The 23,600-nt window shown below is 44.5% G+C and overlaps 3 protein-coding genes and 1 long non-coding RNA gene across 4 annotated transcripts in view; 1 reads left to right on the plus strand and 3 right to left on the minus strand.

The window, feature by feature from the left end:
* The window catches only part of LOC143328066 (glutamate dehydrogenase, mitochondrial-like), a 17,009-nt gene extending 12,950 nt beyond the window's left edge, over positions 1–4,059 (minus strand). Inside the window, exon 1 of the mRNA XM_076742981.1 lies at positions 3,510–4,059. Coding sequence (XP_076599096.1) covers positions 3,510–3,915 — 406 coding nt within the window. The 5' untranslated portion in view covers positions 3,916–4,059. The remainder of the gene's footprint in view (positions 1–3,509) is intronic.
* Positions 3,760–12,690, plus strand: shld2 (shieldin complex subunit 2). Its single transcript, XM_076742979.1, has 11 exons — positions 3,760–3,886; positions 7,469–7,636; positions 7,886–8,769; positions 9,334–9,484; positions 9,600–9,707; positions 9,855–10,049; positions 10,232–10,378; positions 10,478–10,687; positions 11,036–11,279; positions 11,475–11,590; positions 12,136–12,690. The coding sequence occupies exons 2-11, from the start codon at positions 7,477–7,479 to the stop codon at positions 12,306–12,308; spliced, it is 2,388 nt and encodes a 795-aa protein (XP_076599094.1). The 5' UTR covers positions 3,760–3,886; positions 7,469–7,476; the 3' UTR covers positions 12,309–12,690.
* LOC143328067 (uncharacterized) lies at positions 12,688–15,441 on the minus strand. Its single transcript, XM_076742982.1, has 3 exons — positions 15,284–15,441; positions 13,705–14,034; positions 12,688–13,223 (listed from the first exon to the last, which is right to left on the minus strand). The coding sequence occupies exons 1-3, from the start codon at positions 15,318–15,320 to the stop codon at positions 13,171–13,173; spliced, it is 420 nt and encodes a 139-aa protein (XP_076599097.1). The 5' UTR covers positions 15,321–15,441; the 3' UTR covers positions 12,688–13,170.
* An 878-nt stretch (positions 15,442–16,319) lies between these two features.
* On the minus strand, positions 16,320–19,398 carry LOC143328484 (uncharacterized). The gene is made up of 3 exons (XR_013077818.1): positions 19,269–19,398; positions 17,558–17,707; positions 16,320–16,882 (listed from the first exon to the last, which is right to left on the minus strand). It is a non-coding gene; the product is annotated as an uncharacterized LOC143328484 (long non-coding RNA).
* Between the last annotated feature and the right edge of the window lie 4,202 nt (positions 19,399–23,600).

Consider the following 23,600-nt stretch of genomic DNA (forward strand, 5'->3'; position numbering starts at 1 on the left):
GAACAGGAAAGATGCTTCTTGTCATTTTTTGGTTGACAGACAGGAAATTGATTCTGTCTCACCTATTACTACCTCCACAACCACTACCTCTACCACAGGTACTACAGCACCAGAAGTACTGTTAGTTTCCCTCAGAGCCCAGGTCAGACACAAGCACAGCAGCCAGACTTTGAACTGGAGCCAGATTTCTTCCTAAAACCGGAGCGTGACAGTCTGATGGGATTAACTCGTCTCATGTTTCTGCTGACAAATCGGTGTAGTTTGCAGCCCGGAGCAGCGTCAAGATTTCCTGGAAGCATCCCGCTGCTGCTTTCGAGGAAACAAACTTAGGTTCAGTTTGGTTTAGACAGCGCTTCAAAGATCCAGCCCACAGGGTCCGTGGCTACACGACGAAACTGGGTCAAAAACACTGGAAGCTGATCCAGGTCCAGACTGACGGAGGTTCTTTCTGACTCCGTCTGCTGCCTGTTTTTATGGACCTACAGGTTTTTCCACTGCGGACGCTGAACACAGAGGCCAAACTCGCCCTGAGAAATCCTGCACAAACACACATCAAATGCTTCGTGAAGAGACGCTGGGACGACCCTGCGGTCTGCTTGTGCTGGACAAACTTTGAAGATTCACCGTCTGAACATAAAACATGGATCATATGACGCCCAGCACACTTTCCTGCACTTGATGGATGCAGTACTTGTACTTCCTGTACTTGCATCTGTGTAAGTTGAAGATATATATCTGTGTTCTGATGTTTCTGGTGTAATTCTAGTGCATCAGCTGTGGAAACTCCCATTCTTTGATTCCTGTTCGACCAGTTATCCATTGATGAGTGTCACCAACAACGGTGCTGATATTTTAGAGTGTTTGCACAGTTCCAGGCTGCAGATCAGCCAGAGCTCCACTCCTTCACCCCTCCTGTTCCCACAAACCTGTTTCAACTAGGAAATATTAATCATTAATATTAACGAGGAGCAGCTTGATGTTTTTCAACTGGAGCAGCTGTTTCAAAGCTGCTTCAAACGTTGGTTAAAGTACAATGTTGATTTTTCTCGTTGTTTCTATCCAGATGTTTCATATTATTATCATTATTTTTATGACCAAGTCCGACAGACGATGTTGGATTTGATGTCGGAAATCAATCACAAATCAATTTTATGACTCCTTGTTGCTGCTGACTGAAATGAGTCTGAAGCACCAAACGGTGACGAGGGAGAACCCTTCTGAAGAAGAAAGTCTCCCAAAAAGCCTGAAATACAAGAAATCTGGGAGCTGTCGCCGAGTCTGAACTTCAAAGCCACGTCACCAACATGACAAACAAACAACAGATCAGAAGAAGATGAAGATGAAGAAAAAGAAAGGGAAAAAAGAAGATGGAGACAGAGAAGAAGAACATTTATCTGACAGTTTTAGTTACTTTACAGATTCAGATTTTTACACACAAACACAACAAAGTTTATAAAATCTGATGTTTTGTTTTAAATTAAGTTTATGAGTTCAGCTGAATCAATCAGTCCATTAATCAATTAGTGCACTGACAGAAGATGAATGATCAAGTACAGAACAGTCACAGGGGACACGTTCCTGATTATACTGAAGTACTTTTACTGAAGTAACATTTTCAAAGCAGGACTTTGACTCAGACCAGAGTATCTGTACAGTGTGGTATTAGTACTTTCACTGAAGCAAAGGATCTGAACACTTGCTTCAACCCCAAAGTTAAGAGACCAAACAAACAGCAACCAACAACACAAACACACACACACACACACACACACACACACACACACACACACACACACACACGACCAGACTGTCAACATTCCTGTCAGAGGAGGAACCTCAGCACCTTAAAACACATCAAACCTGCCCGACGCCCCATTCAACATGTACAGAACTGTAAGAATAACACAAGCTGTACCTGAACACGCAGTTTTTACACACACACACACACACACACACACACACACACACACACACACACACACACACTCCTCCTATAACCAATAATATAAAAGCTCTTAAAATCTGAACAAAATTTGCTCCAAACTTGATGAAAAATGAAATTTAAACCAACAAAGTACAAACATTCAGACAGAAATAATTTACTGACTCATTATCTTCAGTGATGCTTATTGATTACTGATGAATCCTGAAGACTTGATGTTTTCAGCCTCTCAAATGTGACATTCTGCTGTTTTCTTCAGTATAAATGGAAAATTTGGGGTTTTCAACTGGACATTTTGTCCTGTTTTGTGCTGTTTTGTATAAAGAGAGCAAATGATTGATCATGAAATAACTGGCAGATTAATCAAAGATGAACACAATCATTAGCTGCAGCTGTAAAAATATCGATATTTTTTCTGATGATGACGTTTATGCAGTTCTTTGAACAGCTGCCAGGCTGGCTGACACATTTATTCTGAAGGTTTATTAGTCTGTTTCATCTTTTCTTCACTCCGGATGATGAAGGCTCTCTGAACATTAGTGCCGCTAACATGAAGATGAAGTCACTCTTTGTCTTGATGTAAGAGTCCGATTATCGGTTGGCTTCAAACAGAACAGATGATTATTGATCGATTTCACTGATTTCTCTGAGGCGTGTAACGAACTCGAGCTGCAACAACACGTCGATTTCAAAGTCATTTGAGAAACTGGATTTCATTATATTTCTGAACTGTTAATGTCACTGTTAATCCAAAAATGTGAAACATTTGCGAGTTCAATGAGGATTTTCTGCTGATTTTCATCACAAACGTCACATGAAAAACACTGAATCTTTTTAGTCCAGAGCTGTGAGACTCTGCAGAGACGCTACAAACAGTGAATCTGGACGTTTGGCTTTGAAATAATCAATCAGTTATTATAATTGCTTCTGATTCATTTTGAGATCAACTAATTGATTAACTGACTGGATCTCAACTATAACCTTCCTACAGGGTGGAAGAAGTACTCAGATCCTTTACTTCAGTTAAAGTGTAAACTCATTCATGTAAAAATACTTTGTTACGAGAAAAAGTCCTGCATTCAAAACCTGAATATAAAGTAAATTTGTAAGTATCTCCACCTGCTGCAGGCGGAGATACTTACAAATACTTCATGTACTGTTTGCTACCTAGGTGTCGGGCCCCTCAGAGGGTCAACAGGTCGATGAGAGGAGTCATCAGACTCATCGACTCTACTGGAAACTGTTTTTACATGAAGGCTCACAGACGAAACACTTTGAAGAGAAAACTGATTTAACCTTTCTGAGTCAACTCTTACTGTTTTATTATCTGTAAAATCTTATTTTGTGACTTAACTATAGTTGACACATTAATGATGCAGAAGTGGGTAGAAAATGGAAATACTCCAGTGAAGTACCTCAAAACTGTAGTTAAGTGCAGGACTTGACTGTGTGTTTACTTGTAAAGTTACTTTCATTACTGTATTACTGCACTGAAGGACCTCCCTGACACTGGTCGCACCTCTCCTGTCAGATCGCTACGATTCGGGTCTCGCAGTCCGGGTCTCACCTCCCTTGCAGGGCGTCCTGTGCTGGCTGTGCTGAGCCCGGTAGCCCTCGATCACCTCCCACTCTCCGTTGTCTCTCTTGATGGGGAAGCTGACGCTCAGGACGTGGTTGCACGGCTTGATGATCCTCAGGATCCCGCGAACCCGCTTCCTCTTCTGCTCGGGGCTCTCCCGGGTCTTCAAGCCCTCCACCAGCTTGTCCTCCACGATAGCGGCTCCCCGGTCGAAGAAGCCCTCCACCATGGTGAAGAAGTTCGGGTCGTCGTCCTGGTCCACGGCCTGGCTGTAGCCGCGGTAGCGCAGCAGGGACGCGGACGCCGGGAGAGCCGAGTCGGCAGCGGCGGAGCAGCCCGAGGCCAGGACGCTGCCCGCTCCCCGGGTGAGAAGCTCTCCGAAATACCGGTACATTGTTTGGTGATAAAGCAGTTTACCGTCCCGGGGCGGTGAGTGAGCCGGAGTAGAGCCGCAGAGTTTGGAGGAAGGCGAGGAAACGCGGCGGGGGAAACAAAAACTTGCACCGGAGCAGCGGCTCCTCCTTCCTGCCGCCCCTTCCTGTTACACCGCTGCGTGACAGCGTGCGCGCGTGCGGCTGCGTGTAGTATTTACTAACTAACTCAACACGAAAGCGTGAAAGTGGCACGAGACGATGCTAACGACGGTTATGTGTCGGAAACGTCGCGTAGCTAGCTAAACTTTAGCTCAGTAAAAGCGTTTACAAACGTGTTTCCCCGCAACTGTAAGACACAGCAAGTGGAAGTAAAGGTAATCAAGTCAAGATTATGACTCGGACATGTATATAGTTTTTTTATTTTTAACATGTTTTCCGTAATTTTAGCGCTGTTTAAGCTAGCATAACGTGCGCAAGAATGGGTACAAACCAAACTTCCGGTTAAAACTCAAAATAAAAGCATACCTCCATAAAACTTCTCTAAGCTCGAATGCTATTTACCGTTCTCCAGATTTTGCAATAAGTACACCAGTGTCAGTCTGATTGAACAACAAAACTGTACATGAAAGAATATTAATGACAATTTTAGGAACGAGATGTTTCTATATATAATACCAATTATCATGTCCATAGTTTTTTTCATTTGGTTTACCTCTGTCATACCAACATGTACACAGAACACACGTGCAAATATTCGAAACAAAAAAGAAAAGAAAACCTCTAAGGGAGAGAGTCTAACACAGGACATGGACAAAAATACACCAAACATAAACTCAAGTAGAACAAAACAAACTATCACCAGTACGTAAAACAAAGAAGTTGTAATGTGTGCAGTTGAAGCTTGTCAGGGTAAACACGCTCGAAATGAATTTGTTATTTTTGTGGTTGGGAACTTTTTCATAGTTTTAGAAGCAAATTCGACATTTTGTCATATGAAACAACTTTGTAAGAAGACACTGGGTATGAAAAACACACAGTCAGCGCTTTTATTTTGAAAGCAAATAGTTTTTACAGCCTGTAAAACTATTTCAACTATTTAACTTCTCAGAATGCGGGTCCCCGGCACGGCCCCGGGAGCGCGCCTCCTCATCGTAAAACGTTTTATTGCCCATAAAGTGAATAATAAATTGTGTGATCTGTGGCCAGTGAAACATTTATGAAGTAGACTAAATCTAGTTTCTATAAGTAATGTTTAAGAAGGACCTAATGCATTTATTTTATCTAAAAATAATGAGTTTGTGTGTGTGTGTGTGTGTGAGAGAGAGAGAGAGAGAGAGAGAGAGAGATGCAGGGGTTTTAAATGTCTTTTCTAAACTTGGAGTCCTCGGTCTTTAAATGAGTTTAGATCATGTGTCTGCCTCTCAGTGGTTATGATGGCTCACATGGAATAAACTCGCTGTATGTAAAAGCTAATTCAGACACACATCGAAGCTCATTTCCACATGAATAATTAGAAATGTCAAAATAAAATTAGAAATCAAAATACGATACAAAGTCAAAATTATGAGCCACAAGACAAAACATTGTCATAAATTAAAAGTCCATCTTATGTGATGCTGAATAATAACTTCTCTTTATGCTCACATACAGTAAATAGAAGTATATTACATTTACTCCAGTACTGTATATAAGTACAGTACTGTACATATTTGTACTGGTTTATAATGAGTCTGTCAAAGAGGATCAGCAAGTTATCACATTCTGTTTACTCAGCATCCAAACCTCTTTTGGAATCAGGGTTGTAGACGATGAACTGCATAATGTTTGTCGAGGTGGGAATGAGACGTCCAGCTGATCGGAGTCACGTCTCAGCTGGTTCATCTGACTGACGGCAGCAGGTGGAAAAAGCAGAGAGAAACTGTTGGTAACTCAACCTGTAGCTGAAGAGAAACACATGACTGCTGAGAGCAGGTGTCCTCTGCCTCTCTGTGTGTCGGCCAGGGAAAGAGGCCCCCAGTTAAACCTGTGGAGGAGCCACAAAGGTGTCACAGAACAGGATATTAAAATATTTAAGGAAAAAATCCAAAATTGTAGCAGTAAAATATACAAAAAATGTCAAGGAAAGCACCTGGAAAATATCTGAAAAATACCACAAATAATATCAGTAAGATGTCTGAAAAAATCTGAAAGAGTTCATGAAAACAACCAAATTATTAAAAGTAAAGTGTACAAAAAAAATATCCTGAGGAGGAGCGACGGCTGTGCAGGTGTAGACAGACTGTCAGGAGCTGTCAGCAGCAGGGTGGACAGGTGTGATGACCTGTAACACATGATGATGACGACGATGAAGGTGTCTGAAACAACCTGCAGAGTCAGTCTGTTCAGTCTGACAAACACTTTTGTTGAGAGTTTGTCTTTTAATGAAACACTTTTCATGTTTCTTGAAGGGAAAAAGTCTTTGATGTTTTTCTAAATTCCTCCGTCAGTGTTCAGTCCTGAGGTTTCTCCTCCAGCGGAGCCAAAGTTCACTCTGAGCCGTCATTCAGGCTGAAGTGCTGCTGCTGCCCCCTGGAGGCTGCACTGTTCAGCACACCTGCAGCCTGAACAACAACCTGATGATTGACAGAACTTACCTGCTTTTTCAGCCGAGTTTGCTCAGTTATCATGGAGATAGCCTAGCTGTCATCACGTGACCTAAACCTATATCATGTGTTTGTAGGAGGAATATTATAAAATGTGATTAAAAGCACAAGTAAAGACTTTCTGTCAAACTGCTGTCAGGAGGTTCAGGAGTGAATTTTCCTGATCATTTTTTGTTTAATGATTCATTGCTCTTCCAGTAGAGGAGCTAAAACTGAGGGTGACTGAAATGATCTTTTTCAGACTCTTCATCATCACATGAATTTACTGGTCTACAGACAAACCAGACATCATATTTCCAGACCAGTCCAATTTTAAACCACATCAGACTGGTTTGAAACCACCAGCTTAAAATGAGTCTGAAGCTCAGTTTTCCCCGAGCTGACCCTCACTTCCACTGGCAGCCTGCCGTCTGATTGGTGGAGCCGTGGTGAGTCAGCGGCTCCTCCTGGTTATCGTTACCAGCTGTGAAACCTGCATCATGACGGCTCCGTGCTGCGCCTCCTCACTGCAGACTGTTTCTGCTGAGTCATGGTTGGTTCAGTTTGACTTAAAAAAAAAAAAAACATTTTGAGACATTTTGTTTTTCAGTGATTGTGAGAAGCAGAAACTCTGAAACTCACCACTTTGAGCTGTGGAGTCAGTCTGGTCTGTTCTGTGTTACACATTCACTGTGTTCATGAACGCATCGCCTCGTCCTATTGGAGAAAATCTGTTATGATCAGTTCAGTTTAATTAAAAAAAACCCTTCATATTAATAAAGGATGGATCTGAGCAAGAGGAGACATAAGACAATCATCTTCATCAAGGACGCTGAGATTTATTGATGTGGTCGGTCTTTGTGTGAAGACCTCTCACATCACTTTTAAAGACATGTCAGACAGCTGAAATCTGTTTTATCTCCTGAATAAACTCCCACGATTGTCTCCTCAGCGGACATCATGTGTGACCGGCCAAAGATCCACATCTTCCTGGGGGCTCCTCCTCCCCCCTCCGGCCCAGCCTTGATGTATGGAGCTGGGGCTGACGGTGAGGAGCAAACCCCTGCCAACTGGAGACACCTGGAGCTCACCTGGCAGGATGGATGTCTGAGGCCTGCAGGTGAGGCGTTCAGGGACCCAACAGGAAGGACAGAGAAACAACGTGAAATATGTTTAGACAATGATTTGGTGTAAAAAATAGTCGATAAATGAAATAAAGCTAAAGAGTCAAATTTACTGTATTTTAGACCAGAAATGTCTTAGCGATCAAGAGAAAATTGCTAGCTGTTTCCCCATCTTTATGCTAAGCTAAGCTAACTGGCTGCTAGTGGTAGCTTCATATTTACTTTTACTTACTCAAAATTTTCAGATGAGGCTGGAAATCAAGCATCATCTGCAGCGAGTTTACAAAACCAGGACCAGGATGGCTCGTCGCTGAATGCTGATTGGACCACTGAGGCGTCACGAGCACGGGGAGATCGAATAGGATCCGGCTGCAAATTTATTGCAGATAAGGAAGACCGCAGCTCCAACAGTCAGGGACCTGTGGAGAGATTTCTGAGCCGAGATGAAGAACCAGATCCTGGAGAAGATCAGTGTTCGTCTTCAGTTCATGAGTATCTGGACAGCTGTTTCCCTGCAGCTCAACCAGAACCAGAAAAAACAGAAACTGAACATCCACATTGCTCTAAAGGCTGGTCGTCACCGGCCGTCCCTCCTCTGTCCGCCCACACTCAGTACCTCAGCACCTGGACTCTGAGTCAGGCAGTGATCCTGAGAGGCAGATGTAGTATCCAATCAGCAACCAGCCCTGAGAAAACCCTGCCTCCTCAAACCCCACCTAAAGATGCCCAAACACCACCATCCGTCTCCTCCAGCACCCCGGAGCTCTTCAGTCCCGTAACCCCGTCACCTGGAGCCTCTGCAGAGCTCTTCAGCCATCCCTGCCCAACACAGAGGGTGGAGGAAGGCGGCGTTGTCCTTCAGGCCACCACAGATGGCGTGCTCTGCTCCCAGGACGCCGAGCAACAGGAGTCCATGGCCGCCCAAGCCTCCCCTTCCAAATCTCCTGATTTCAAGAAAGCTCGAATCTCAGAAAACCTCAGGACTGAAGCGTCTGTGGCGCCGCCTGACAGCACCGCCGCCACCAGACTCTGGAGTCCCACCACACTTCTGATCCAGTGTGACAAGCAGGGGGTGCGCTACTCAGTTCTGGTGGCGGTGGTTCACCCCTGTCATCTGAAGGAGGTCAAGGTGAGTGGAGATGTTAAGGTATGTCTTCCATCATGGTTTCATAAATCCTGAGTTAAGTGAAGGAGGTTCCTTTTCAAACTTTTTTATAGTGTTTTTTATTTTTGGAATATTTCAGCAGACTAAGAGTCTGCAGCCATGATAACAGCTCTGTGAGGCTGCACATGCTAATATGCTCACAATGACAACGCTGACATGCTGATGCAATGCTGGTATAATGTTCTTAAGCTTCTATGTTAGCATGTTAACATTGGCTAATTAGCAGTGAACATGAAGCACAGCTGAAGCTGATGGGAATGTCATTAGTTCTGCAGATGTTTGGTCATAAACCGAAGTTTTGGACACATTAAAGTGTCGAAAGGATCACTTCAGTCAGTAGGTTTCATCCTCTGGGGATCACGAACGTCTGCACGAAACCTTTTGCCAGTCCACCTCGTAGATGTCGAGATATTTCAGTGTGGGCCAAAGTGGGACATGAAGTGCTCGAAAATCCTTCCTTAAATATTTCATGTTTCTCTAAATACTCTGCATTAAATCTGTTGGACTCTTTCATTTGTTTGAACAAAGGTGAAGTCCGGGCCGACGGCGGGGACCTTCGTTCCTCTGGCATCCGTTGTAGTAACGGACCAATCAGGTGTAGAGATGAAAGTTGTGCTGTGGCGGCGAGCGGCGTTCTGGGTCTTGACAGTCAGTCCTGGAGACATTCTGCTCATCACAGGTACGAAAACACAGCAGAGCTCTTTAGCTTCTGATGCTGCGTCTGACACCTTCTGTACAATCCAACACCGACAGTTCCTCCAGTGAGTTTTTGTTGTGTTGTGGCGTCCAATCAGGACTGCAGTTGAATGAGGACAGGTGGAGAGGTGAGATGGTGCTGCAGTCAACCTTCAGCAGCAAACTGCTCAACCTGGGACAGATCACCGCCTCCACCTCCCCACCAGGTACCAGTAAACCCACCTACGACCAATCAGCAGCCTCCTCAGCTGAGTCCAAGCTGAAATGTATCTCTGGTTCACTTAACCTCTGTCTGTCTGTCTGTCTGTCTGTCTGTCTGTCTCTCTGTCTCTGTCCCCCCCCCCCCCCCCCAGTTCCTCAGCACGTTGATGCTCGTTCTCTCAGCTCTCTGTGTGGCTTCCTTCGGGAGCGACGCCCCCTGCTGGTGTCTTTGAACCTCCACCCCCCTCAGGACCTGAATCGCCTCCCCTACGCCACCCTGAGGTCACTGAGGGTCAACACGCTAGTTCACGCCGTGCTGCGTGTCACACACACACACCTCAGCACAGGTGAGTGGGTCACAGGTACAGTGTCAGGTGACAACACGAAACACTGGATTTTGACTAATTCATATAATACAGAACAACAGTGGTGTGAGGAGCGATCCCTGTGGGTCAGCTGTGGATACTGTAGAGCTGACGTTTTGAGGGTGAAGATGTCGAAGTGTCTAAATGAAAAGGATCTTTGTTAGCGTGGCGGACTGAGGCGGACGCCCGCTGCAGGTCGGCGGTGCAGCTGCAGGCCGTTCTGACTGTGGAGCAGCCGGATGGTCAGCAGGGGGCGCTGCTTCTGTGGGGAGCAGCTGTGGACTGGCTGCCTCGCTTCAGGCAAGACAGAGGTACGCACACACACACACACACACACACACACACACACACACAGGCATTTACACTAACCTTAAATCTCAGCTCAGTAACAAACCCTCTGTTTGCTTCAGCGGCTGTTTGGGACTTCCACGTCCTCCTGGTGAGAGACGGTTTGACCGCTGATGTCCTGGAGCTGCACTCCACCCCCTGGAGCTCCGTCCATCCTCTGGACGCTGCCAGCCCCCGAGCGCAGAACTTCTTCCGACCACGACGCAGTCTCACAGGAAACAGCAGCAGTGTGGAGCTGGACCTCGACACGCTGCTGTCCCAGAAATACAGCGGTGAGTCTGAGCGTCGTTATCGTGAGATGAACTTGAAATAAACATCGCAGAGGTTGGAAATACAGTTTAGCCTTCAGTCACTTAGCATCAAAACACGCCCTGCAAACAGTCGAGACAGACAACCTTCAAATGTCTACAGTCTGCAGCCGCACCAGCAGCTCTGTGAGACTGTAAAAGAAAAGAAAAGCAAACTGTTAGTTCGATAAACCATGAAATCTGTAAGATTTGAAACTGACAGGATCACTGAAGTTATTAGAGAACGTGTCCTCTGGGCACCATTAGTCAGGACTGAAGCGCTTGACTGACTGACCAACCAGCACTAGCCTGACTTTCCGGCTCCTCCACCAGGTGACGTGGAGCTCAGAGTCCAGGTCACTGCCTTCCGCTTCCAGGATTCTCTGCTTTCCCAGAATGCACGGCAGCCGGTCCTGGACAGCTCCACGCCGCTGGACGACATCCTGTCTGCGCTGGGCGGTGACATCACCTACACCGGCTGCGGTCGCTGCTCCGCCGAGCTCGATACTGATGCAAACGGCATCTACGGCCCCTGTTACCCCTGCCTGCCCCACACCGCCGTCCGCCGCTACTACAGGTACGCCAACGTGATGACAGTAGATGAGTAAATATATACGTATAACGAGTATTTACAGGACTTCTCAGATTGTATTATTGCAGTCTTTCTTATTTCTATCTTGTGTGTTGTATTAAACACTTTGCTGATGGGTGGGACTACACTGTGTGTGTGTGTGTGTGTGTGTGTGTGTGTGTGTGTGTGTGTGTGTTTCAGGCCAGGTGTGCTGACAGTCAGTGGGCGGGGCAGCAGTCAGGTGTGTGTTCAGGTTCCTCCTGTTCTGCTGCAGAAGATCGTGGAGGCTCCACCTGATAAACTCCACAGGAGCTCAGGTGAGACACTCAGTATTCAGATCCTGGACTGAAGTAGAAAGTACTAATACCACACTAGAAGTACTGTGTTACATCTAAAACTTCAGTAAAAGTATCTAAGTAAAACGATGCCGTCATGAGGCGCTTGTATGTAAATACAGTTATTTGATTAAACAAATGTAGGAGCGATGTGCACATGAAAAGCAGGTTTAGCATCTAATCCCCGTCACGGCCGCGGTCCACCTCCACAGGTGTCTCCACTTATCGCTCCTGATTCGGGTCAGACCACCCAAACAGTCTTGAAGTCTGCAAACTTTCAGCCAGAACACCTGGAAGGTGTGCAGGTGTGCAGGTGTTGTAAGATTCAACTCGACTGTCTCTAATGACGTTTCAGGGCGTCGGGCCTCTGTAGTCAGTCATTCTCCATCTGTCTCTCCACTGATTTCCTCTTGTCACTCTCCCGTCAGTCACCTGTTAAAGGTGGACTCTGTTCCTCCAGAACCCTTCACGCCCTGCGCTCAGTGTGACGACTGTCACAGAGTCTGTTTCACCTGTCTGACTCTCAGCTCCAGGTTCAGAAGTGAAGCTCATCCAGGTGGCAGCAGAGAGGCTGCAGACCCTCCTCTCCCTCCCGAGAAAGATCGTCATCGTCACCGTCCGGAGCCACTTCCTGTGTGACGAGAACAGCATCCCCCTCCATCAGGACTTCACTCTGCTGGACCTTCAGCTCCCCGCCTGACAGACTGCAGAACACCCAGACCAGATCCCAGCTGAACTTCTGAAAATCCGCCCTCACTGCTCACCTCGCACACTTACCGTTTGTTAGCTCACACCTGTGAGCCACAGCACCTGCACATGCACAGCTGATGATCATAGCTGATGATTGTATTTGTATTTTGTCCACAGTTGTAAAGTTAATCCATAAATACCCAGAGTGATGTTAGCTGCCTGAACAAATCAAGCTGTGACTGAATGTCTTAAACATAAACTGAGGAAAACATTGTGAGAAATATGAAACTACACTGTTTTTTTTTCAGCGCGCTGCTTCCGGTCATTATGCTAAGCTAAGATGCCCCTGCTCTAAATCCGGCTCTGAACACACACAGACAAGATTGATGTACTCAGTTTATTTGTAGGGACAGTTTACATCACTAAATATGGCAGAAAGAGCCAAGAGGACGGCTTTCATCTGTACTCCATGATTGATGTTAATGTTGATATTCACATCTCACCATCAGAAACAGAATAAATGAATTTTCCTAAATGTTGATGTTCCTTGAAGGCCTCACAAACAAATCAGATATATTCCTGCCCCAGCAGACGACAGTTCGTGGTACTCAGACCGATAAGGCTGACGGACAGATGCTGTCAGTGTGCACGAGGCAGTGCAGGACAACATTTCACTGCATCTTTGGACTCTGTGAAGCCGCCGGGCTCAAGCTGAAACCAGCTGTTAAGTTTTATTGTAAGAGAAAAAACATACATTCAAAGTGAAGGAACAGATTTGTCAGTCTTTAAGTTGACGGCTGAGGATGAGGATGGACTGAAGGTGGCGCTGATGGTCTCCAGCAGAAGCAGGTCAGGATGTGGTTTCTGTCGTTTTATTGGCCTTTAGACGTTTCTTCAGCCACGTCCATCAGATCACTGAGCAAATCTGAGACACAACGAAGGACAACGGTCACTGGATGGACTAGTTTGTCTTTCACAGGTAAACAATATGACATGGCACAGTCCTAATACTTGGTGCTCTTATGGGATTTTACTGTGTGAGTGTAAGTATACACAGGAAAATGTTCCATTCCAGGTAAAAGTATTCATTGCAGAAAAATGTGAGATTATGTAGTACACATACAGATATATATGTATATTATCAAGTACACCATTATACTGTGTATTAGTGGTCATGCATGAATACTTGAGGGTGAGCTGATTATTAAATGTTTTATATTTTGCTGTCTCCAATCATTATTTCATTGTGATTCAATCTGCTGGTCATTTTCTTGGTTTTCATTGTTTGTCCTGTTCAGCTGGTTGTAATCTGCAACTTCACCACTAGATGCCACTGAATCCTTCACACTGGACCTATAATTCGCTCTGACTGCAGACCCACACGGATCCTCTGTGTCCATACGTACCTCCATCACTCACTCCTACACTTTGTCCTCCGCTTTCTCCTCCTTCACTTTCCATCTGGTTCCCTCCAGCTGCGCCCTGCTCGCTGAAGAGACCGTGAAATCCCGATTTCTTATCTTTCTCCTTCTCGTCGTCTTTGTCAAACATATTTGAGAAGAAGCCTCCCTTTTCCTCCTCTTTCTTCTTGTCGCGTCCAAAAGAGAACAGTCCTCCTTCCTCCTCCTCTTCTTTCTTCTTGTCGCCTCCAAATAACGAGAAACCTCCTTCTTTCTTGTCCTCGTCCTTGTCACCGAAACCCAGAGCGCTCTTCACCGCATCCTCCACTACGTCTCCTGCCGAACACACAGCATCATGTCAGAGGCGTGTTTGATTTAAACTAAAGAGGGCGCCAGAGGGGTGGGGTTTGTCTCAGAGGGCAAAGATGAGCCGATAGATGATAAAGTTTGTCTGAATCTTCGGTCTCAGTGTTCATCCCTGAAGATGAACTGTAATAACTTTATTGATCTTCTGACTTTTCACCAGGTCAACATGTTAACGTGTCCACTGAGTTGGTTTCTAGAAAACTGTTTGCCTCCAGACTTTTGTCTGCTTTTATTTGTTTTCTAGAGCAGAACAACGTCTGAATGAGCAGCTGGTTGTTTTATCTGCCGACTCACTAGCAGCACGTCTTTCAGTTCATTTGAAAAAAGGTCACATCCGACATATGATCTGATTTTCTGTTCATAACTTCTCTCGTAATTTCATCTAAACTTGGACAGTAAGACCTTTCCTTCATCTGGTCCAGTTTACACTTCCTGCCCTCTGTTTGAATTTAACGTCACATGACTGCAAACAACCTATTAGCTAATGTTAGCATGCTAACATGCTAAGCTAAGGTGGTGAACATGGTAAACATTAGACCTGCTAAACATCAGTGTTTAAGCTGATTGGTGTCCGTGAGGATTCTCCTTCATGCAGGTCATGGCACCTGAAAAAGGCTTCTGGTTTTGCTCTGAAGAAAGACCAGATGTCTTTTAAAGCGCTTAGAAGCAGCAGAGTTTTTGTAAATGTCCTCCCTGATTTGTAGATTAGTTATTTTCCTGTTCCTTTGTTTTCCTTTTAAACTTTACTAAAGATCAGAGAGTTTTATGGTCAAACCGAGTCTTTCGCACGTTTTCAAACCATCAAACATCTGGAGCAGGTTAAGACTTCAGACAACGGGCTGACAAGAAGATCAGTCTCAGTTACACTGTTGTGTTGTGTCTCAGCTGGCAGCAGCAGGAAGTCAAAGGAAAGAAAAGAGCAACAACAAGGCGAAACATGGACCTGCAGAACAAGCTGAACCCAAGACGTTCATACAGAAACACATTTAAACATGAAGCTTTCATTAAAACCCTCAAACTCAGCTTCAATGTTCCAACATCTCCAGACTCTCTGTGAGTCTCTGCTTTTTTATCCCTTTAACTTCAGAGAAATGATCTCAGATTCTTTCTGACGGGAGATAAAGAGAGACACAGGTCTCCACCTGACAGCAGGTGTATGTGAGCCCCGTGAACCAGGACCATGAAAACATGAATCACCTCCCAGACTTTCTCTACTCACCCGCTTTCTCCCCGATGAAGTTTATGATTTTATCCATGTCTGTCCTTGTGTCTGTCAGGAGTGTGTGAAAAGGTTGCAGCGTGTTTCCCGGCAGGTGGAGGTGAGACTGAAGCTGTCTTCGTCTCTTTCGGTCAACGCCTCTCAGGTTTCTCCCTGCTGGCCATTGAGGAACCAGGTGTGTCTGCAGACCGGACTGACCTGTTCCACCTGCTCTGACGCCCTGCTCTCACCTCATCACGAGCCACAACGAACCAAAATTCACAGACTGAGTTTAGAACTTTACGACTTCTGTGCTGTTATAATGATGTGAGGTGCAGCTGAAGCCCCGAGTTTTGACTGCAGGGGTTTGTGTCGCTGCAGTGACGGGTATTCATGTTACACTGAGACAATGGTGTGTGTGTGTGTGTGTGTGTGTGTGTGTGTGTGTGTGTGTGTGTTCTGTCACAAACTATGACTGACTGTGATACTGTGACACACACACACACAAAGAGCTGGGTGGGATCAGCAGTTGAAATTACAGACGCATAAAATATGAAATTGGTTGGTATTACTGGAGTGCATCATATGTATGTATGTAGGAAAACATCTCCTAAATACTACAAAACGTTACACAAAGTATGAGAAGAAAACCTCATTAACGAGGAAGATTCTAGCTTTGGAAAACGCAGGATCTGATTTCAGATTCTGATGATCGCCGCTTGTGTTTGACCTAAAAAGCAGATTTTCCTGTCAGTCCTGCACTGACTCGCTCAGTAACATGTGACAGTATTTACTGAGTGAGGGTCAGCCTGTTGGGGGTTGTAGCTCTCTCAGGTTTGTCTGAAGGGGGTCCACAGTGTCAGACGTGGTTTGGACGTCCAGTGTCATGCTGTTATCTTGTTAGCTCACCAGTTAGTTAGCGGTTCATCCTGTAGTCAGCAGAGCGAAGCTAAAACCTTAATATTAGCATAGCTTCCCGTAGCGTGTTAGTAAGGCTACAAAATGTGTTTTCATAACCTTTAATTCTTCCCAAAAGAAGAAACAGTGAGCACAATTCAGATTAGTGGCATTATGTTTATTACATTCACCAAAAAGAAAATGGAGACACAGTTTATTTTTTAATATTATTGTCTGTTGACCTCATTTGATTTATTGACGTCTTATATTGACTCACACGACTGACTCTCTGAATCACCAGCATCTCTAAAAGACTTTTTAAAATGTGCATTTTATTGACTCTTAATTTATCAAATCTGAAACAGATATATGATTAGCATTCGATTAGCATAGCAGTCTTCTCCAAAATACATGAGAACTCACACTGGTGTTTTAATAATAAGACAGTTTAGTGGTGTTTCATGTCTTTTCCATCAAACCCAACAGATCTCATGAAATTAAACATTTTAACCACTAGGGAGATTGTCAACTGGAATTCAGTTATTTACATTTAATATTTAGTTATGACCTTGTGTTTTTTTTAAATCTATGTTATTTTGTATTGATTTCATATTCCATATTTCTGCTCAGATGGAGGTGTTGAAGAGCTTTTCAGCGGATCAGGACGTGGTCTGCAGGGTTTCTACCCGAAGAGTCCTCCCACAAATTTCGACACATTCAGCCCTGAAAACATAAAGACAAAGACAGGAGAGTATTAAAAAAATAATAATAAGGAGAATTATCCAAATAACATGGACACCAGAAGATCAGATCAGCTGCTCATCACCGTCGCTGCAAACTCTGCAAACCATCTTTAACGGTGACTTTCTTGAAGGTTCGGCTGCTGATTCTTGAAGTGTTGTAGTTTAACGGAGCTGCAGAAACGTTTGCAGTAACTTCTCGAACCCTCGTACATGTACACATCAGTACGCACTGTCCTGTTAAAAACTAAAAACTGAAGTTTACTGCTGCAGCATCACTGGCCATGCTAGCAGTGTGGCTCTATAGAGGGCGGCATCAGTCTGCCTCTCAGTCCACCTCTTTGATCCGGAAACATCTGGGCAGCTGTTGGATGATCGTGAGAAATGTGGTTCACGTGTTCATGTTCGGATAATTTCTATCACGACAGTCAAAAATTCTTTACTTTGAAATCTAAAGTGAAGAACTTTTCATTTTAGTTCATCCAAAGTTTAGATAATAAAATGAAAAGTTCACCATAAAAGTCTGGTCACACCAGAAAGTGATAAAACAAATCTGCGAATCGTTCTGAAATGTTTAGCGTAGAAGTGACGCAGTGACGCATTTTGCTTATTATTACTCATCACTCATTGGTCGAACTCAGATCCGCTAATTGCTCACCTCCTTCCTCTTCTTCCTTCTTGTCACCAGTAACAGACGAGACAATCTTTCCAATGTTTAGTCCTCCTTCCTGCTCCCCCTCTTTCTTTTCTTCAGATGCACCTGCACCTCCACTCAGCACCTTCGTCATCACGCCCTCCACCAGGTCACCTGCCGAACAAACAGCACCTGGTGAGCTGACGCTGTGATGAACAGGAAGGAGCCCCCCCCCCGAAATCTGCCCCCTGTTCAGTGTGACAGCTGATTGTTTAGATTCTGTAGGATCTCTGGATTTCCCATCGTAGCATCACCTGCTCTGGCGGGTTAACTTGCTGAGGGTCACCGTAAGGATTTCATGGCCTCCCTCGGCCATGTTAATCCTTGAATGCTCGATAAAAGGTTTGTTTTCTACTTTTAATTTCATCCAGAAATGTTAATTCAAGGAAGCTGCTGCCGATTCATTCATTTAATCATGTTATGCTGGTTTGTCTCTGTGCCTGAATTATTTCCATGAGCAGGGAGTCTCCTGATACGTAGCCAGGTGTTAAATTTACTGGTAAGCTCTCGTCCTGAACTGTTCACGTGCAGACGCATGTTTTATTGTTAAGTGTGACTCTGTTCTGCTGTTGTGGACAAACGGACGCTCAGATCTCATGTATAAAGAAGTTAGCTGCCAATGTTTTTCCTTGATGATTTGATTTACATGCTACTGCTGCTAATGTGGTGCATGGCACACATAATGTTACTACTACTACTACTACTACTACTACTACTACTACTACTACTGATATACTATACTACTGAAAATATAAAAATACATGAAAAAATGTCCAAAAACAATTGCTGATGAATTCATTGTCATGGTTTAAACTGGCGTGGAGACGCCTCCGGTCTTCAGGTGTTCACTCATAATCTTTGCAGTTCAAAAAGAAGTTTCTTTAGATTCAGCTTTCCTGGAGCAGAAGACGGCAGAAAAGCTGAATTAATTTAGTCAGTTCACCTGATGTTACCTGAACTGGACTGACAGTGAAAGCACAACCCGCCCACTCCTCCAGGACATTAAAACAAATGCTGTGTTTTATTTGCAAATACTGCAGGCGACTGCAGCAAATAGCCTGATCCCTCTGCCTGTCTCCCTGAAATTAAGAAGTCAGATTCATGCTGCTGCTTATCTTGTCTTTGCATGTCAATCAGTTTTTGACTTTGACTTTGAAACTTTGAACAAAGACAGATTGTAATTAGTTGTCAGAATAAAATCTCACAGAGTTTGAAGTTACTCCACCTTCAGTAGAGCGACAACGATGAAAACACCCAGTGATCACCACAGAGCAGCTCAGATTATTAACCGTAAAATCTTAATCAAAAAGGGAAAAAAATTAAAAATCTCAAACCTGATTTTCGCTTTTCCTCACTGAGCATTTAAGACATAGTTTCTCCACATAGTAATATTCATACATCCTGTATGTTGTGTATGTGTGACGTTGTGAGGAAACACTCAAACCAAAACACACCAAATACACAATTATTATTTTTATATATAATCATTTTCAACTCCTTTGGTATCTCTGGAACATTGTACTAAGATGTGGACTAAGACCTGGACTCTTGGAGCCCGTTGAGCTCTTTTTGGTTCAAACCTGTTGCCGTCCAATCAGGAGGAAATATAACAAATTCTGCATCTTTAAAAGTCACATTTATCTAATCCTAGACATATTTTTTAAGTGATACTCACCTGCTTTGTCCCCAAATTCTTTTGCCACCATGTCATTGCCGAATGATTTAATCGTATCCATGGCTGCGTGTGTGTCGCGTGTGTTTGGATTGTGTTTGTGGATGGAGGAGGTTCGGTCTTATAGAGGCAGATGTCCCTGCAGGTGAGGTCTCACCCTGTTCAGGAATCAGGTGTGGCTGCAGGGCCCGTCACACAGGTCCAAGACGTAATTGCAGGAGAAGGGTGTGTGTGAGGAGCTTCGTGTTTTACATGTAAACACACATCAGACAAACTTAAGTATGTAAAATCAGATCATAAGATGAATGTCAGGTCTGTGTGTGTGCGTGCGTGTGCGTGCGTGCGTGTGTGTGTGTGTGTGTGTGTGTGTGCTGGTTCTTTTTTCGGTCTCCACCCTTTGAAAGAATTTTGAAAAGGCTGTATGGCTCATCACAGCCCTCTGACAGGCTGATTAGTTCTTATGTTGCTCAGAGAAACTCATCAGGTGGACAGCATTGCCCACCTGTCCTCAGGTGATCACTGCCACTGACGACAGCAGTCAGCTCAGCGTAGACTCTGTCGGCTCAAAAACTGTTTGATTTCATGTCAGTGGATCATCCAACAACATCCTTCTGCAAAGAGTCGCATCCTATGTCACATTTTACATCCATTTATTCAGGAACTATTTTAGCACTTCGTGTTCTTACTCATCGGTGCAATGCAGTAGACTTATGCAGTACCATAAAATGGAAGTACCTTGAAACTGTACTGACGTGCAATTTGAATACATTTTTTTTTAGACTTTCTGTGATGTTTTAGTGATCTTTGATTGGCTGCTTTTAGGTCTCTCAGCTGCCGTGGACACAGTCGACCACAGCAGCCTCTTCTCTCACCTGGAGCATCGTTAAAGGTTCTGCTGGGACTGGTTCAGGTCCCGTAGGACAAAAGAGTTTCTACCAGCTTTGGTGACCTTTGAAAGAGAAAGACTCTTTAAAACCAGTGCTGGACTGTCTGAGGTCCCTGGAACCACACATCAGATCAATGAACAGTGATTTTAAATTGCACAAACTCAAATCTATCTCTTCCCAGCTGATGCTTTTATCTAATGTGTGAAGTCTCTTCATGATTCAGTGATTCTGAAACACGTGCTCCCTCACACACTTGCGGTTGGTCCAGAATGCTGCAGCTCATCCTCGAACAGGTAAACTCCATCTCACGGTCACTCAGGTCAGCTGATCAGTTTCTTCTGGTTGTCTTAGATGAAGCACAGAGGAGGTCAGGCCTTTGCAGGTGTAGCTCTCAGACTGTGGATGGAGTTGCCTCTGCATGTTAAGCTGGTCCATATGCCTCCCTTTTCATATCTTTGATCTGACAGCACTTTGGTCAACTGTTGTCTTGGATTGGAAGTGCAGTACTTGAGTAAATGTATTTAGTTACTTTCCTCCGCTGCAGCTCTTCATAACCTTTTCTTTGTCCAGGTTATTTGGACATATTGAATCTTTTTTCTTTGAGCTGTGGTTTGGAAACATGCTGCAGAAACAAAGTCATGGTCGTGTTTACATGTTGCTGACATTGTCACGTGTCTGTCGTTCGACTGGTCCGCCTGCTTCGTGACAACAGATTCTTGTGTTGTGAGGACGATCTGTCCTGCTGCAGGTGTTGCTCTGAGGCAGGTTTGTGCTTATTGTGTGCGGTCGGCTCCACCCAGCAGTAATTGATCATGTTGCGTCTCCCTGCCAACAGAGCCTCACCTGAAATTAGAAAAAATGTTTGATGTTCTGGAATGCAAATACCTGAAAGGCGATGGAAGGTTGCCATGGTTCAACCTCCTCCATGAGTCTGACACAGATGTAGTGGCTGCTGGGAGATCTGGAGTAAAACCAACAGAAAACACAAGCTAACTGGTGTTGATCAGCAGCAGTTTTTTAGAAGTGCATTCACAACAAAGACAATGTAATCGCCTGGTCCACTCAGCAGGTGGAGCTTTCAGTCAAGTCACATGATCTTCCTCAGCAGAAAAGCTCAGTGTAATCCAAGACACATTCAAGACTGCCTGAAACCTGACCTGCCCCTGAAAGAGATTTGAGGCTCGTTTAACCAGATGTTGTGTGTAAACAGGTGTGTAACCTTTGTTCCAGTTACAGTTTCACTAAAAAGACACTGAAATGAAATGTGTTGTCTGTCTCATTAAAGATCTCTGACAGAGGACTCAGATTTCACCCTGAATCAGCTGTTTACTTCCAGGTCCAGGTGAGGCGTCGGTTTACGATTCACTAAAACCAGCAACTGTCGCAGCTGTTTGATGGCCTGCGTTTGTCGGGTCGGGCTGATACTGTGAGTCTGAACATCTGGATGAAGCTGCTCCTTCCTGTGTAAAGCAGCCAGGTGAGGTGGTTCAGCATCTGCTCTGATCAGGAGGTTTCTTGGAAGCCCCCCTTGGTGGAGGTTTTTCAAGCACATCCAAATGGGTGGAGACCCCAGACAGACCCAGAACACAGTGGTGGATGATGTGGGAACGTCTCAGGATCCACCAGAAGGAGCTGGACGACTGCTGCCAGCTCTGCAGAAAATGGATGCATGGATTAATACCCAATTACTGATTTGATGCATTTAAAAATAATTAACTTGGCCAGTTATTAAATGTACACGAGCTGTATATTTTGTTTTAAAAGCTGTTGGTGAAATGTGATTGTCGTCTGCTGTATTTGGGTGCGGTGTGGACACGTTGTTCCCTGTGAACAGAGCAGGCATGGATGTATTTTACGATGTGGAAACAGCCATCAGTTCATCCACTGACCTGAATAATGAAGACAAGACGGCAGAGAAAGTATTTGAGCTGCACTCTGAGGAACAGGTTTGTCTTCTGTTACATCAACTACATCAGCCAAAACATCCAAAAACACTGCAGGCACTGCAGTACTGACACAATCACACCACAAACTACAAAACTACCACATTAAGATAAAAAAGCTGAACCAACACACCTTCACAGGCACAAAGACTGAACTTTAATCATTATCATATAACAAATAACAAGAGAAATAAATCTAAAATAAATTCAGATAAATCTGATATGAACTGTATGAAAAGATAACACGTCCTGCAACGTGCAACCAATCATTAAGAACAACAACAACAACAGTGGAACAAACAGTAACAATAACAATAACTGACGTATGAAGCTGTGAGGTAACGTTTGAATGCTTCATCCCGTGTGTCATGCTTCAGTCAGGGCGAGGCTGATTAAACCCGTTCAGCAGATTGTAAATGAGACTGTAAGTTCAACAAACATCCTGTGTGGATCGTGGACGGAGGGCCGGTCTGCTCAGCCTCACAAAGGAGCGCCGAGCTGAGATTACAGCTTGTATTCAGACAGCAGCACAGATTTCCTTCAGCGGAATAAACACCGAATTAACTCCTTGATTTTAATCAGTCAATGCGCCGCTGAGCCTCCAGGGAGTGACGGTCACGTCGCACCCATGACTGCATGAACACAAACAGATTCCTTTCACTCCCTCCATAACTCACACACGGAGGACGAACCCTCATCATAAACCACAGCGAATGAGACAACACCCATCGGTTATCAGCCGAGCTGATTGAGCTCCAGAACCAAAATACTCTTTACTCGACCGGCCGCCCGCAAATGTACCCTCAGGTACAACGCTGGAGGGTGAATATGATGCACACCGCTGTGAATGTGGAGCGACTGCAGGCACAGCTTTAGTGGTGGAATGTAGCCACTTAACTAAACACTTAACTTAAGTACAACTCTGAGGTACTTTACTTTCCATTTCATTTGCATTGGAGTAATTTAGCAGTGTGGTACTAGTACTTTTACACGTGCTGCCATCACGTGACATGAACACGTGATGGCAGCACTGAGCCTGGAGACAGATGGCGGGGTCCTCATTATGTAGTCAAACAAAGAGTTCCTGTAAAACCTGGTCTGTGTGTGTGTGTGTGTGTGTGTGTGTGTGTCTCTGTGACACCTTGTAAATGGGGACTTTGTTGGACAGTGAGGACATTTTGGACGTCCTCCTGTTTAAAGGTTAGGACTCAGTTTTGAAGGTCAGGTTAGAGTTCGGGGTGAGATGAAGCATTTTGTCAGTGAGGATCCTCACAAGCAGTGACGGAGGAAGTATTCAGCAACCTTAAGTAACAGTGTGTACTAATACCTCAAGGTAGAAATACTCGAGTCTGAGCTAAAAACGTTTTCCTGAAATTGAACAGATGAATATTTTATGACATTTTTTGAGGGGGAGTAAGAAAACCATTCTGTCATCATTATGCAGTCGTTAGAAAACGTGAGAGTTTGTCTGGAGCTCGTTCAGTGATGTTATCCGGTTGTGGTTT

The sequence above is a fragment of the Chaetodon auriga genome, chromosome 11 (genome assembly GCF_051107435.1).
Source record: "Chaetodon auriga isolate fChaAug3 chromosome 11, fChaAug3.hap1, whole genome shotgun sequence".
Lineage (NCBI taxonomy): Eukaryota > Metazoa > Chordata > Actinopteri > Chaetodontiformes > Chaetodontidae > Chaetodon > Chaetodon auriga.

Bases quoted from the DNA above. Each gene is read 5' to 3' on its own strand.
- LOC143328067 (XM_076742982.1), bottom strand. From the start codon at position 15,320: ATGGATAAAATCATAAACTTCATCGGGGAGAAAGCGG. The intron at 14,035-15,283 runs GTGAGTAGAGAA...TGTGTTCGGCAG, and splicing joins CTTCATCGGGGAGAAAGCGG to GAGACGTAGTGGAGGATGCG. The intron at 13,224-13,704 runs GTACGTATGGAC...GTTGTGTCTCAG, and splicing joins TGTAGGAGTGAGTGATGGAG to ATTTGCTCAGTGATCTGATG.
- shld2 (XM_076742979.1), top strand. From the start codon at position 7,477: ATGTGTGACCGGCCAAAGATCCACATCTTCCTGGGGGCTCCTCCTCCC. The intron at 9,485-9,599 runs GTACGAAAACAC...GCGTCCAATCAG, and splicing joins AGACATTCTGCTCATCACAG to GACTGCAGTTGAATGAGGAC. The intron at 11,591-12,135 runs GTGAGACACTCA...TCTGACTCTCAG, and splicing joins TAAACTCCACAGGAGCTCAG to CTCCAGGTTCAGAAGTGAAG.